At 41.6% G+C, this 14,541-nt stretch overlaps 1 protein-coding gene across 5 annotated transcripts; it reads left to right on the forward strand.

Moving 5' to 3' along the window:
* The first annotated feature begins 1,099 nt into the window (after nt 1–1,099).
* On the forward strand, nt 1,100–13,351 carry LOC115646660 (centrosomal protein of 290 kDa-like). 5 transcript variants are annotated; one of them, XR_003999091.1, is made up of 8 exons: nt 1,100–1,286; nt 3,573–3,712; nt 4,768–4,854; nt 7,786–7,876; nt 8,757–8,946; nt 10,000–10,097; nt 11,035–11,157; nt 12,967–13,044. XR_003999091.1 is itself a non-coding variant. In XM_030552742.1 (7 exons), exons 1-7 carry the CDS (start codon nt 1,254–1,256, stop codon nt 13,117–13,119), a joined length of 792 nt encoding a protein of 263 aa, XP_030408602.1. In that variant the 5' UTR covers nt 1,100–1,253; the 3' UTR covers nt 13,120–13,351. The 5 variants fall into 5 exon arrangements, 2 of the variants coding, with proteins under 2 accessions (XP_030408602.1, XP_030408603.1); XM_030552742.1 differs by lacking the exon at nt 11,035–11,157 and having other exon boundaries at nt 12,967–13,351; XR_003999092.1 differs by lacking the exons at nt 11,035–11,157; nt 12,967–13,044 and adding an exon at nt 9,250–9,371 and having other exon boundaries at nt 1,102–1,286; nt 9,488–10,085.
* Nucleotides 13,352–14,541: the final 1,190 nt, after the last annotated feature.

The raw sequence follows: 14,541 nt of genomic DNA on the forward strand, positions 1-14,541 counted from the left end.
CTCTGCATTCCGGCCAACGGGAGCTGGGGAGGGGCAGTGCCTGCAGGTGAGAGTTGTGCCGAGCTACTTGTGCGCCTCCGCCTAGGAGACGGACCTGATGCTGGCTGCTTCACACGCAGCGTGGTCCGTGGTGCCAAGGTAGGTGGGAAGCCTGCCTCTGCACCCCAGCTGTACCGCTGACTGGGAGCCGCTGGAGGTAAATCTGTGCCTCACCCCAATCCCCTGCCCCAGTCCTGAGCCCCCACAACCCAGAGCCCCCTCCTGGACCCCAAACCCCTCATCCCTGGCAACACCCCAAGCCCGCACCCCAGCCCCCCCTACACCCTGAACCCCTCATTCCCAGTCCCACCTAGTAGCCCTCACCTCTGCACCCCAACCCTCACCCCCAGCCCTGAGCCCCCCCAACCCAGAGCCCCCTCCTGGACCCCAAACCCCTCATCCCTGGCAACACCCCAAGCCCGCACCCCAGCCCCCCCTACACCCTGAACCCCTCATTCCCAGTCCCACCCAGTAGCCCTCACCTCTGCACCCCAACCCTCACCCCCAGCCCTGAGCCCCCCCAACCCAGAGCCCCCTCCTGGACCCCAAACCCCTCATCCCTGGCAACACCCCAAGCCCACACCCCAGCCCTCTCCTACACCCTGAACCCCTCATTCCCAGTCCCACCCAGTAGCCCTCACCTCTGCACCCCAGCCCTGAGCCCCCCCCAACCCCTCACCCCCAGCTCCGCTAGGTCGCGGCCATCAACAATTTTCTTCAACTAGGTCCCCAATCAAAACGTTTGAAAACCACCAGCTTAGACGGTTCGCTAGTCTGAGTTTCTGTTGGACCCGTAGGAGGAACTAGCCCCTCCTCTTTGCCCCGTCTCCATAGCACCCAATGAAGCGGCGTACTCGCGGATTAATTACATCACCCACTTTCTGAGGTCGCATCCCTCCGAGTAATTAGGTGCCCGACGACTGCCTGTCTCGAGCTGGGAAAGGCGGTCGTGAGGCTGGACTCGCCTCCGCCTCTAAATCCTCATTCAGTATTGAAACACTGGCGCCCCCAGTCCCTGCACGCCCCGGGTGATGCACACACGGAAGGAAAGCGGACAGGCAGCGAATTGGGCACCTAGCCAGGGGGCTTTCAGTGCCGCAGCCGCGAGGCCGTTGGAAAGAGAGGACGCGCGTTGTGCGCGGGGGGGAGGGATTGCTTTAGTCTCTGCTCCGTGCGCGTGCACGGGGGGGTGTGTGGTCTCTCCTGTGGGGCCCATGGAGCTGCCCACTGTCCACCAGTGTCTCCAAGTGAGTGAGCCGCGGAGGCTCGGGTGGCGGCTGCCTGCGAGGGGCAGATGGTTCCCGGCTCCAGCCCCTCAGCAACGGGCGGGGCGGGGCCATACTGGCCCGGTGGCGCTGGCGGAGGTGCTGCCCCCGCGTGGCCGCTGACGAGCTCCCGCTGCTCCGCCAGGCAGAACGTAGCAGCGCCACCAGCCGCGTGTCAGTTTGGCGGGAAACGGTCTCACGTGCCTCGACTGCCTGGGCCGGAAGGAGAAGAAGGAAGGGCCCGGGGGGGTTGCCCGCTTCCCGCGCTGGGCAGCGCTCTGTGGGTTGGCGCTTTCTCTGTCCTCCTCCCACCCCGCCTTGGTCTCACCTAATTCGTAACCCCCATTTGGGACTTTCGCACCGCGCCAGGAGTGAAAAACCCTCTTAAGCTAGGGAAATACGAGTGTAAACTGCGAACGTTGGCGGGGGACTTATTAGAGGCATGGGTATTACTTCATACCAGTTTTATCCGCCCCTTCCCCCAGTTAACCAGACTGCAAGCTGGTAGTGTTAGGCGCTTAGTTTGTAACTACTTTTAGGATAAAAGGAGATGAACTCATTAATTGTTCACAGTGACCACTTGGCGTTTAAATAGCGTAACCATTTATATTGTTTTCATTGCATTTATTTGGCTTTTGCATGTTTCCAACATCTTAAACTGCTCTTTTTCTTATTAGAAGATGAAGTGTAAGCTGCTGTTGTTTATAATAGCTGAACATAAACTTCATAAGATCTTCCAATCTAGTTACCATTTGGATTTACAATATCCTAATTCATGTAAAAAACCACCCCCATTTGAAGTGTACTTTTTTATTTTTAAAACTTTTCTGATGCTGCAAACACGGCATCCTTAACTTTACTTGCTTGGATATTCCAGATGACTTCAGTGTAATAGTAATCAAAATGATAAGAGTTTACAGAAATAAGCCTAATCATATTAGAATAGTTGGCTGGGGAACAGTACTGCAGAAAAGGATCTTGGGGTTACAGTGGATCACAGAATGAAAATGAGTCAACAGTGTGATGCTGTTGCAAAAAAGGCAAGTGACAGACTAACAGGAGTGCCATGTGTAAGTCATGGGAGGTGATTCTTCTCTAATGGGAGTGCCATGTGTAAGATGGCAGCTAATGATTCTGCTCTGCTTGACATTGATAAGGTCTTAGCCAGAGTACTATGTCCAGTTTGGGATACCACATTTAAAAAGTGTGAACAAATTGGAGGGAGTCCAGAGGGGAGAAAAAAAAAAGACTTGGAAAATACAAGAGTGAAAGAATTGGGCATATTTGGTTTAGAGAAGAGAAGACTGAGGACATGGACATGAGAGTCTTCAAATGTGTAAAATGGTACAATAAAGAGGATGGTGATCAATTGGTCTCCATGTCCAGGAAAAGAAGCAATCATTTTAGTTTATAGCAAGGGAGATTTGGGTTAGATATTGGAAAGTTTTTCCTCACTATAAAGATAGTTAAGCAGTGGAATAAGCTACGTAGGTGAAAATAATATATAAAGTTCTTTGCATCCTAAAGCTATTTATATACTAAGAGCTTCAATGGGACTAATCATGTATAAAGATAAGCACAAGTGTGTCTGCAGAATTGGGGCCTATGTTTCAAACTGTAGTCCAACACAACAGTTCTCAAACTTAATTGCATTGTGAGCCTCGTTCTGACAACAAAAATTACAACATGACCCCAAAAGGGGGGACCCAAACCTGAGCCTACCCCAGTCCTGCTGCCCCAAGCTGTGGGGGTACCCAGAGCTGCAGGCCAAGGACTTCCTCCCTGAGCAAGAGGCATGTAACCTTAGCCTGCCTTTCCAGGGCTGAAGCCTTAGGGCTTTGGCCCTGGGTGGTGGGGCTCAGGCTTTGGCTTTGGCCATAGCAAGTCTAACACCAGCCCTTGGGGTCCCGACCCACAGTTTGAGAACCTCTGGCAACAGCATGCATATATTCTCCCTCTCTGTGTATAGAGACATATTTTTCACTTGATGCACTGACAAAATAGAAGCATTTGGTACTGATTCACTATACTGTACAGAGGATATTATATCTTTTGTGTATATCCTAAGGAAAGTGTGTTGGGGTTCATTCTCCATAAAAAATATTAAGCCAATGGCTTTCTGAAGTACCTTGCTTTATGCATATGAGTGACCCAGGGTAAACATACTGGGGTTTATAAAAATGAATGTTAATCAGAAATGTTAGGAACCCACATTAATATAGCATTTGAAAATGTCATTTGGTAAAATGTTTTTCTCTTACTTTCCAGCTCAATAATGAAAACGAACAGCTACTTAAGAAGTTGAAAAGGCTGCATAGAAAAAATCAACAGCTAGAAAATTATTTGGCTCAGATCCAGGAGAAACTGCATCTGGATCAGTTAATGCGTGACTATGTCACAAGCAGAGAGTAAGAATTATTATTTCCCTGGATTAAAGTCTTGAAGTAGGGATGACATTGCCATGAAGAACTTGGGTACTTGTCCCCTGATGACATCTTTTAGAACAGGGGTTCTCAACCTTTGTCTTTCTGAGGCCACCCCAGCATGCTATAAAAACTCCACGGCACAGGTGTTTTTCTGCATATAAAAGCCAGGGCCAGTGTTAGGGGGTAGCAAGCAGAGCAGTTGCTGCGGGGCCCCATGCCACAGGGAGCCCTGCAAAGCTAAGTTGCTTGGGATTCAGCTTCAGCCCTGGATGGCTGGGCTTGGAACCCCAGACTTCAGCACTGTGCTGTGGGGCTTCGGCCTTCTGCCCTGGGCCCCAGCAAGTCTAATGCTGGTCCTGGTTTGGCAGACCCCCTGAAACCTGCTTGTGGCCCCCAAGAGGGCCCCAGACCCCTGGTTGAGAACCACTGTTTTAGATGAACCATTAAACACAATTTGTTCTGCTTATCGTTGTTGGCTGTCCGTTCAAGGAAAAATGGGGATGATAAAAGTCTTGGGGCACGGCTCAAAAAATGAGTAGAGGGCAAGCCTGGTGCTCTGGACAAAATTCACATTGTCAGTACAACAAGTTCTAATATCTATCTGTATGTATGTGGTTGCTGCATTTGCTTACTCAGTGTGCAACAAGTATCCAACTTAGTGTAAAGTGCTCTAGGATATTTTGATGGTAAATAAACTATCAGTGAGTGTAATGTGCAATACTTTTAAGTAATAATGTTACTTAAAAACATCTGGAAGTGAAGTTTTGACTTTTTTTTTTTTTTTTTTTTTTTTAAGTTTTGGTGCTTTGAAAAGTAGCTAGATAGCATTCAGTGTAGTTCTATGTGCAGTATTTTCAGGACTTACCATACAGAGTGAAAAACATGAGAAGTGTAAACTTGTATTTTGAGGTCAAAGGAAAAAAAAATCTTCATTTATCCTTCCTACTTTAAAATGTCCCATCAAAGTTCTGAAATCTGTTTGCATTGTTGAGTGGGAGAGAGACCATCCTTAAGCTGTTGCATTTATTTCAATTAAGTGTTCAGGTTCAAACAGAATCCGACTTATGGCACAAGGGAAGTGGCAGTCACAACAAGGAAATGAAAGTAGCAAGCGAAAGTGCCAGGTAAGTTCTTCTGGGGACTTGCTTATTTGCAAGGTTAATGAAGTATGTCTTTTCTTACTGGAATTAGCATACTTTAAGGGATTTATATGGTGATTCACTTCTCTTGGGTAGAATATGGAGTATATTATTCATGAGAAATGTCAATTCAAATTCCTTCATTATGCTATAGAAATGAAAATTCATTTTGTTTAAGTGTTGAGAAAGGGAATGCTTTGATAGTGCTTCAGACAACGAAAGTAGAGAAAAATATATAAGGCTTCAGTAGAAATTTTCTCCACAACACACTCACTTGGGAAAAATAGAGGGAAGTGGGGAAGCTTAGGGAAAAATGGAAAGAAGTAAGGAAGCTTGTGGAGAGGAGAAGGCTAAATGACATAATTTGAGGTTAGGAATCTAGAAGTATTAAAAAGTATTAAATCATGCAGTCATTCATTGGACAGTGCACTGTCCAATATAAAACCATAGCAGTTAAATCATCCTATTGCTTTAGTTTGTTGTTCTTTGAACAAGAAGTGATTTCTTTTACATTGGGGTTTGTGAATTATTTCTGAATGTAAACTCTCATAACTGGCTTTGATGTGAAGGGTACAGTTTTAGTTCAGTTCACAGAAGGAGCATTAAGGCTGTTATCATGCAATTTGTAGTGCATGCAGGGTCTGCTTAGCTTGCACGGAGACATATTAAGTTCACTGGGACTCCATATAGGTGTAGCAGTCCATTCATGCTCTATCTGTTGCAGGATTGGAGTCTTACATTTTACTTGATCAAATTAAAGATTCAAATACATATTTTGTAGGACAATAGTTATTGGGAAGTCACCAAGAATTTGCCTAAATGGTAGGAATTCTCCTACCTTTGCTAATATCAAATGTTCATAATTAAAAATCCCTTTCACTGAAGTCTGAATTATATACAGTAGTTCCATTGACAGGAAGGAAGAAGACAGAGCCAATATCTTGATAAATGGTTTGCTTTTTCAGCACTTAAAGTGAATCTGATTTTTACAGTGTTTCTAGCCCATCACTATTTTCTATAATAGTTCATGATTATCCTTATTAAGGAGATAATTGTAATGCATGTGTGACAGTGGTGGATTAATGATTTTGCTGCCCATAGGCCCTGAAATAATTGCTGCCCCGCCTGCCCCCATTCCAACCCTTTCCCCGCCCCCATTCCAACCCTTTCCCCAAAGTCCCCGCCCCAACTCTGCCCCCTCCCTACCCCTATTGGATCCCTGCTCCAGCCCCGCCTCTTCCCCCAGCGCGCTGTGTTCCCCCTCCCTCCCTGCCCCATGAAACAGCTGTTTTCGCAGCGCAAACGCTGGGAGGGAGGGGAGAGAAACGGGATGCGGTGGTGTGCTCGCGGAGGAGGCAGAAGTGAGCTGGAGTGGTGTGGGCGGGGAGGGGAGCTTCTCCGTGGGTGCTCAAATTTGCCGGCCTAGGCCTAGGCCTAGACCTTGTCGGCCTAGGCAATAATACACCGCTGATGTGTGGTAATGTTTGTCCTCCTGTCTTTTTATTGCACTATTAAAACTTGTTAGGTGAAATAGGATACAACACACTCATGCAGTCATATTTGACTTTATAGGCAAAATATAAAAAAATAAAATCTTATACACCATGAATATTTCTCACTCTCTCCTCTAACTCTAGCTATGAGGTGTTTCTGTGAAAGTTAATAAAATAAGTTCAATATGCCAAACATTCAGTATAAGCACCCTTTGTTTCATGAGACTGAGAAATAACTTTATCCATAAGAAACCTTCAGCGTTTGTATGTATAGCTTTATAGAGGTTTTATCATAGTGTCTGTTTCAGAAAGCACAGGATTCTTCACATAGTCACATAGTCTTCACATAGTTTGTTCTCAGTAAGAGCCCAGTCCAGTATCCACTGAAGTCAGTGACCTTTGAGTCAGGCTTGAATAGTCCAATCCTTAACCCATGAAGTCATTGGGTCTACTCATATGACTAAGTGTTGCAGGCATGAACCATACATTATTGTTCTTTGTTGATGTCTAGTGTACAGTTTTTTTTGTATATCTATTTTGGATTCATTTCATATGAATGTTGGTATTTGAATGGGCATATTTCTTATACACAAGAATACCAATAATTTGGGTTATTACCTAAGACTATGCTCTGTTTCAAGGAGTTAATGAACATATTAATGGTGTAATTGGATAAACATCCATGCATATTCACTAGTTCAGTGGTTTTCAAACTTTTTTTCTGGGGACCCAGTTGAAGAAAAGCCGGACAGCTGCTGGGGCACAGTGCAGTGTCGGAAAAGATAGGCACTAGCCTGCCTTAGCTGGGCGGCACCGCTAATGGGACTTTTAACATCCCGGTTGGCGGTGCTGTCCAGAGCAAGACAACCCAGTGCCTTACATGCCGAGTTGTGACCCATGGATTGAAAAACACTGCACTAGTTAATCCAGGGGTCGGCAACCTTTTGGAAGTGGTGTGCAGAGTCTTCATTTATTCACTCTAATTTAAGGTTTCGCGTGCCAGTAATATATTTTAACATTTGTAGAAGGTCTCGTTGTATAAGTCTATAATATATAACTAAACTATTGTATGTAAAGAAAATAAGGGTTTTAAAATGTTTGAGAAGATTCATTTAAAACGAAATTAAAATGCAGAGCCCCCCCGGACCAGTGGCCAGGACCCGGGCAGTGTGAGTACCACTGAAAATCAGCTCGCGTGCCGCCTTCGGCACCTGTGCGATAGGTTGCCTACCTCTGAGTTAATCTATGGACCTGATTTATGTAGACTCAGAGATATGAAATACAACTACAGTCCAAAGGGTTTCCGTATAACTGACAACTACCAAATGTGAGCAGGCTTTTTTTAAAGGATTCTGGTATGAAGGAATAAAATGGTAATTTGCATGCTATATTCAGCAATTCATACACTTTTTTCTGCTGTTAGAATACTTCAGATGTATAATAACCTGCAGAAACGTTATGACAGAGAAATCAAAATAAACCAGGAACAAAGTGAAACAATTAAAAATCTTACTGTAAGTAGTGACTGTTCAGTTTAGTTCAAATAATTTAATGTGACACTTAAGGATGAGTTTTGAGCTTTCCTAATATTTGTATAAATGGTCATGAATATTTCTCTGTTTTCCTTGTTGAGTTCACAGGTGAATGGTCTTATTTTGACTTTAAGAGTAAATTCTGTCACTGCTCTCTTTGGTCCATGACTTCAGTGTTGATTACCTTTAGGCTATTTTTGTAGATAGTTGTAAGAACTGGCTCAATCTAACTGGAGTTAGTGTTCATTGTGTTGGGATAAACAACATTTTTGCTATTGCCAGAAAAAAGAGTTGCATAATTGTTAGTTTAAAAACTTCATATTAAGATTTCATAGTTAAACAACAAAACAAATTTTAAAAATCCAGTTATGTAAATGTAGTCACTAGATAAAGAAAATTGTTGTATTTTAGTATTTAGTAAAAAAAAATGTGGGACATGCTGTATCTGACAATATTATGTAATATTTCAAACTAATATTTTCCCCAATACATTTAAATTCTATAAGTGCCTCTTCAGATTTATGTACTTTGATTAATCATTTTTCAAAGTAAAGTGTCATGGTTGTTGTATGGCTGATATCAGTAAGTTCAGATCAGGACCAGTGTAAAATGTTTCATTTTTTTGTGGGAGGAGGGTTGGTATTTCTTATTTGTTTGTATGTATTTATAACAGATTTTTGAAAAAAATTGGTGTTTGCAGGATTTGTCTCTTATCCTTCATGCTTTTGCTGGTAAATTCTGTTCTAAATTAGATACTGGGGTCTTTAAATTGGTGCTCAAGAGATATTTCTAATCACATAAATCTGAGAGTGATTTTTTTGTACACTTTTTTGCTTTAAATTTTCAATTTTTTTTAACATAGATTAAAATTCATGAGCTAGAGCATCAACTTCAAGGACAAGAACAAAGAATTGAGCAGCTGGAATGTAAAAAGGTCTCCCAGAAGGACAACACTGTTTCTGGAGTAATGACTCCAACAGCAGAGAGAGAAGTAACATTTTCTCACAGATGCATATGTAAAAAGCAGGGAGCCTGTTCTTGCAAATATTTAGGTAATAGATATGTACAGCAGTTTACAAAACAAACATTGAATCTCTGCTCTGATGCTTTTATACATGTCATTTCTCATCAAAAACGATGCGTTCCATCCTAAAACATAGGGCTCACTCAAGGCCACGTGCTTCATTTAGCCATTTTTCAAAGCTTAATTGCACTTAAGATACTACAATAAGGCCTATATGAAAATGGCCCCATCTGATCAGTAGATCTGTGTTGCGTGGATTTAGTCTCATATTTTTTATTTTAGTGACAAAAAACGTTTACTGCTTTTTTTTTTTTTTTTTTTTTTTGCTTAGACCTATAAAGCCAGTGTAGCTCTGGAAAGGAGCTGTAGTCTATATCTTGTATATCAACATTATTACTATGTTATAGTCAGCTGTACATGTACAAACCCATTGGAGTCAGTCTTCTTGCACAGGTTTGCAGCTTCATACTTTTGACTTCAGAATCTTAATTTTTGTTGATGATGTATGAGGGAGAACCTAGCCAGATCTAACCTTTCCCTCCTCCCCCCCCCCCCTTTTTTTTTTACAGCAAACTGGGTACCTTTGTTATGGAAGCTAAGAGACAAACCTAGACCCCACACAGTATAATTTTTATAAGGTTACTTTTCTAGAATAGAGCAGAATGGAACAGGATTTTATCTAACTAATGGAGGAACCCATCAGAGGAATAGTTTATATATAGAGTGCCCAGACTACTGTGACATCAAGGTTTTTATTTAAAGCCAAGAACTCACTGCAGTTCCAAAGTCCTCAAATCATATGTGAGAGTAGACTTTCTGATTGTTGGATAGAATGCTAGCAAAGCAAAAATCTCAGAATAGGCTTTTATAAAAATGTACGAAAAGCTATCCCACTGGCATATCCTATGATCTCGTAGTTGCTGGTAATGGGTAGGATCAGATTTTTAAAGGTAAATAATTTTTTTTCTAAAATACTGTTATGCAAATTACTGCTCATAACACACACATTGGATGTAGTATAATATGATGTATGAGAAGTTAATTGTAGTGATTAAAATATTAATTTTTAATTTGAATGTAGAGCTATTGCTGCTTGAGATTCAAAAGCTGAAGAAAAAAAACGAGAAGTTGTCTAGAGAAAAGAGAATGCAAAGAAATGAATTACCTGGATTAGACAAGGTACCTTGCTTTTAGGGTAAATTTCATAATAGACAAATTTATAAAACTAACTTCCTAGCATATATTAACCATAGAAGTACTTGCTGTTGTACAAATGGACTCCAATATGTGTTTGCTTGTTAGCATTTAAAACGTCTTTGATTTAATCTCCTCCATTCACACTTGTTCAGGAAGAGGAGTAATTGGAATTCAAGTGAACTTTTGTTTTTATCTGCTTGATTCTCTTGTGAACACGCTTTTGTCTTGGGCGACTTCTGTCTCTTGTCCTTCACCTTCATGATGAATTGAGAGATTATTTTCTCTGTGTTATGGACACACTGACTGAAGTGTAAATCGATTAACTTAGTTCTGCCCAACAGATAGATAATTGCATCAAGAACAAAAACAAATTTCTCAAACCTAAGCATCCACTGCTGCTCTGTAATATTTGTGAGTGGAGGATTATTCTCCCATGGAGTTAATTACTCCTAGGGCAGACTTTTCACTCTTCTTTGCTGGGCTGTTAAAATAGACATTTGGACCAAGGGGGAAGTGAGTTAGTGGGAAGTGTTGGTAATTCTTGAAATGAAATGGTAAGAGTTGGAGGGCCAATCTTACTGTTCATCTGAGTTATTTGACTATCCAGATGAAAGTTTTCTTCATTTTTAGCAGTAAATTTCCTTTCAGTTGGGTTTACCTTTATGCAAACACAAAAATCAAATGATTTCAGCTCGGTCCTTTTGATTTGAGGACAAACATTAATCCATTGGCTCTTGGACTGGGACATTTGTAGTACATACTGGCATCATTGGCATTCAAGTGATTTGGGAACTTCAGTCCAGTTAGGTGCTCTTATAATTTTACGCTCGGTGTGTAGAGAGTAATCCTAATTGTATAGTCCTGAGTGTTCGTTGAAGAATAAATTCAGATACTGATATCACTTTTCACTTGTTTTCAGTATTAACTTAGTGCTACCTCTTGAAGGATGTACTGCCTTGTCCTGTTGTCCTCATCAGCTCCAACAGGTTTTCATCTGGGTAGTACTTACAGATCCAGCAGGAAGTGGTGTTGGTGATTTATGGTGTGTGACTGTCTTCTAAGGATTGTTACTGAATCAATATGGCCTAGTCTGATGTTTTATTTAGGAGGTAGGATTACTACTGTGTGATTGAAAATCTCATATTTCAGATGAGAGATCTATCTGAGGACCTAATAATTTGTCACTAATGTTCTTATTACTGATATACTAGTAGCTGAAAGTCTGTGATATCACATGGGTGTGGCAGTCGGGCCACATAATCCACAGTCTATGCAGCCTTTCTCATACAACCAATACAACTGTTGCATGCAAATTAGCTATAGAGGAAGGGTGGTGATTGGTTGAGTTACCTCTGATATTGCAATGAACTAGGACTCATGGTTTGGCATAGATACATGCCTACTGTAGCTGCACACCACATAGGTGTAATTCATAAAATTAAAGTGGCTGAGAACTTAAAAATTGGACAGTAAAACAGTGAATCTGGTGATATTCTGAACAAAAAGAGCTCTCAGCCAAGCTTGTAGCTGTTTCTGTCTCCTCATGCTGACTCAATGGACATTGTAGGCTTCACAGTGACATACAGAGTAACAATTGTGGAATTGTATTATACAGATGACTACAAGATGTGTGTGGTAGGTTACAAAGCCAACATTGACTCCTTTCTCCAAAGCACTTAGTCAAAGTAAAAACAAGAGAAGAACACAGTAAAATCTGGAGACATCTTTATCATGTAGTCTCTTTTGAAAGTAGTAGATTCTGTGTCACCTTTCGAGCTAGAGTTCTGGGTCATTACATTCTGCCTACTATTGCTAAACTTCCTGTGTAAGTGATTTGGAAATGCTATTCTTTTTCTGTCCTAAACTCTGAAAGATTGCCTGTGCACGTCATTGCCTTCACTCCTCCATTACTGAAATCCGTATCCATACCTTAGTCTCCTCTCTCCTTGACTATTGCAGTTCCAGTCTTTATGGACTAACTTCTAACTCTCAGCTCTCCAGACTTCATGATATGTGGAATTCTACTGTCTGGCTTTTGCAAATACAGGGAAATGTAACTACATTTCCATTAGCAGACACCTCTTTTGGCTCCTGATTCACTTTGAGATCCCATTGACATCCCTTTGGTTTTTTAAATTTTCACTGATTTGTTTCCTGTGTCTTTGTGGACTTTGTTTTCTCTCTTGAATCCATCTTACTATCTCTGCCCACACCAGTGGGTTTGTGTGACTACCTATCCTTGCCATTTAGAACTACCTTTTTGTCTTTCTGCAACATTGACTCTTCTCTCCTTTGCTTCTCTCTTAATTTCTCTTGCTGCTATCATATTTTCTACTTTACTTTTGTTATTTGTCTGTAAAATATTTTGAAACTGTTTGTATGAAAGATGCTATATAAAAATTGTAAGCTGTTGTGCAGTATTGCAGTTAGCTGTTACATCTCAGTTCAGATGTGGTTGCAGCCTCTCTGGTGACCAAAGTGATTCCTATGTGTATAACTTGAAGAGTACTCTGAGGGTACGTCTACACAGCCCACAGCAGCGAGTGTCAGAGCCTGAGTTGATAAACTTGATGTTGCTGTGTAGACGTTCTGGCTCAGGCTCTGAAGCCTACCTCCCTCACCAGGCTTCAGAGCCTGAGCTCTGGCCCGAGCTGCAATGTTTATGCAGCTCTTTTTAGCATGTTAGTGGAAGTTTGAGTCTATCGACTTGGGCTATGAGACTCGCTGTGTCTGTACCCTGAGAAGTAGGCTGAAGCAGGGGAAAATTTTGACGTATGACCATAACCTTCCAATGTCTAATGGGAAATGTAACTAGAACAAAAAAAGATGAACACTGAATTTTCTTTTTTAGGAATTTTTCGACGAGATAGAAGATTTAAAGTATGCTCTGCAAGAATCAATGAAACTGAATAATCAGTATGAAAAGTGCTTGAAACACATAAGTTCAACATATGGATTTGCTTTTGCCGCACCTTTTGTAACTAGTAATAGTCATATAATTTAATAGAAATTAAACATTCCATTTAGATTTTTAATGTTGAATTCTTTTCCCAAAACACAGACCAACCTGGTTGCCAGGTTAGCACTTCATTTTCCACATAAAATCATGACTTCCTTGACTCTAACATGCAATTTTAGTGTTCTGTATCTTTTACATTGACCTTGTGCCTTTGCTATATAGTTTTTGAATAAACTATCCTTTTATAATTTTGTTTTAAAAATTCAGTGGTTCTGTTTCATTTGTTTAAAATGGATGTTGCAGGAGTAAATAATGTTGCACTTCTTATCTTTGTATTTAACTAATTGTCCAGCTTTGTTGTTTTATTATCATAGACTTCATGGGCTTAGTCGTCAGTTGTGGTAGAAGAAAGATCAGTGCAGCTGAGGAGGGGCATTGCAAAGGTGGTTGAAAGGTGTTGTGCGGTCAGATCATTTGGGTGCAGGGGAGCAGAAAACAACCCCCCCCCACTATCCAGGGTCGGAAGTGGTCCGGTAGCTCTATGCTACTTGAGCTTCAGTCCAAGCAGGCGAAATCTCTGAAGGATTAGTGACCTGGCTTTAGGGTTGCTTAGTGCTAGCACTTTGATATAAAGCTGCCCTAACACAGCCTAGGATCTGGCCTATTATTTGTAAATTCACTGAGGACCCAGTAACCCCAAATTCCTACTTTTGAGTTGGTCCCTTGAACATTTTACCCAGATGTTCCTACCTGCTATCTTATTCTATGTGTTTGTTTATTCTTTGCATGACAGTTTTTTCCTTATTAAATAAAACAGCAACTATCTGTCCATCAATTGGCTGGTTTCTCAAGAGTGTTTTACAGAGAGACTCTTGGACAGATTTGAGGGAGGAGAAGGTGGTGGCTTTACATATCAGTTTTGGGAGAGTGCCCCCCATGTAAAGGGCAACATGGAAGAAGGTGCAGAGATGTTGGGGTCAAATTCTTTTTCCCAAATTCATAGGATGTTCCATATGAATCTTTTACCATTGTAAAAATATACAGCAAGGAGGAATAAAATTGTCATCCCTGGCGGAATCCTGTGGTTTGCAAAGTCCGCTGAATAATGTAGAAATCTTTCTTATAATACATTGCCTCTGCCTGAGCTATTTAAGAAGGGTCAAGAAGGTGAAAACCTTGCTATTCCTTTTATCATGCTGTCTTAAAAATTTCAAAACTATCATCCCAGTCTCCTTTCTTTTAGAATGAGGATAAGCACAAGTCCTTTAACCTTTCCTTAATTAGATTCTTCATCAAAGGTCTAGTTCTAAACAACACAATCATCTACGCTGGGATATCTAGTGCCAATATGGTTAAATCATAATTCCACTCCATCCAGTGAGGTCGGTGTAACTGCGTGTTAACTGTGACCTTCAAATCATTCTAATGCTACCTGGCAGAAAACAGCTATCCTGTAACCAGGGCTGC

Source organism: Gopherus evgoodei, chromosome 2, assembly GCF_007399415.2.
Source record: "Gopherus evgoodei ecotype Sinaloan lineage chromosome 2, rGopEvg1_v1.p, whole genome shotgun sequence".
NCBI classification, from domain to species: Eukaryota; Metazoa; Chordata; order Testudines; family Testudinidae; genus Gopherus; species Gopherus evgoodei.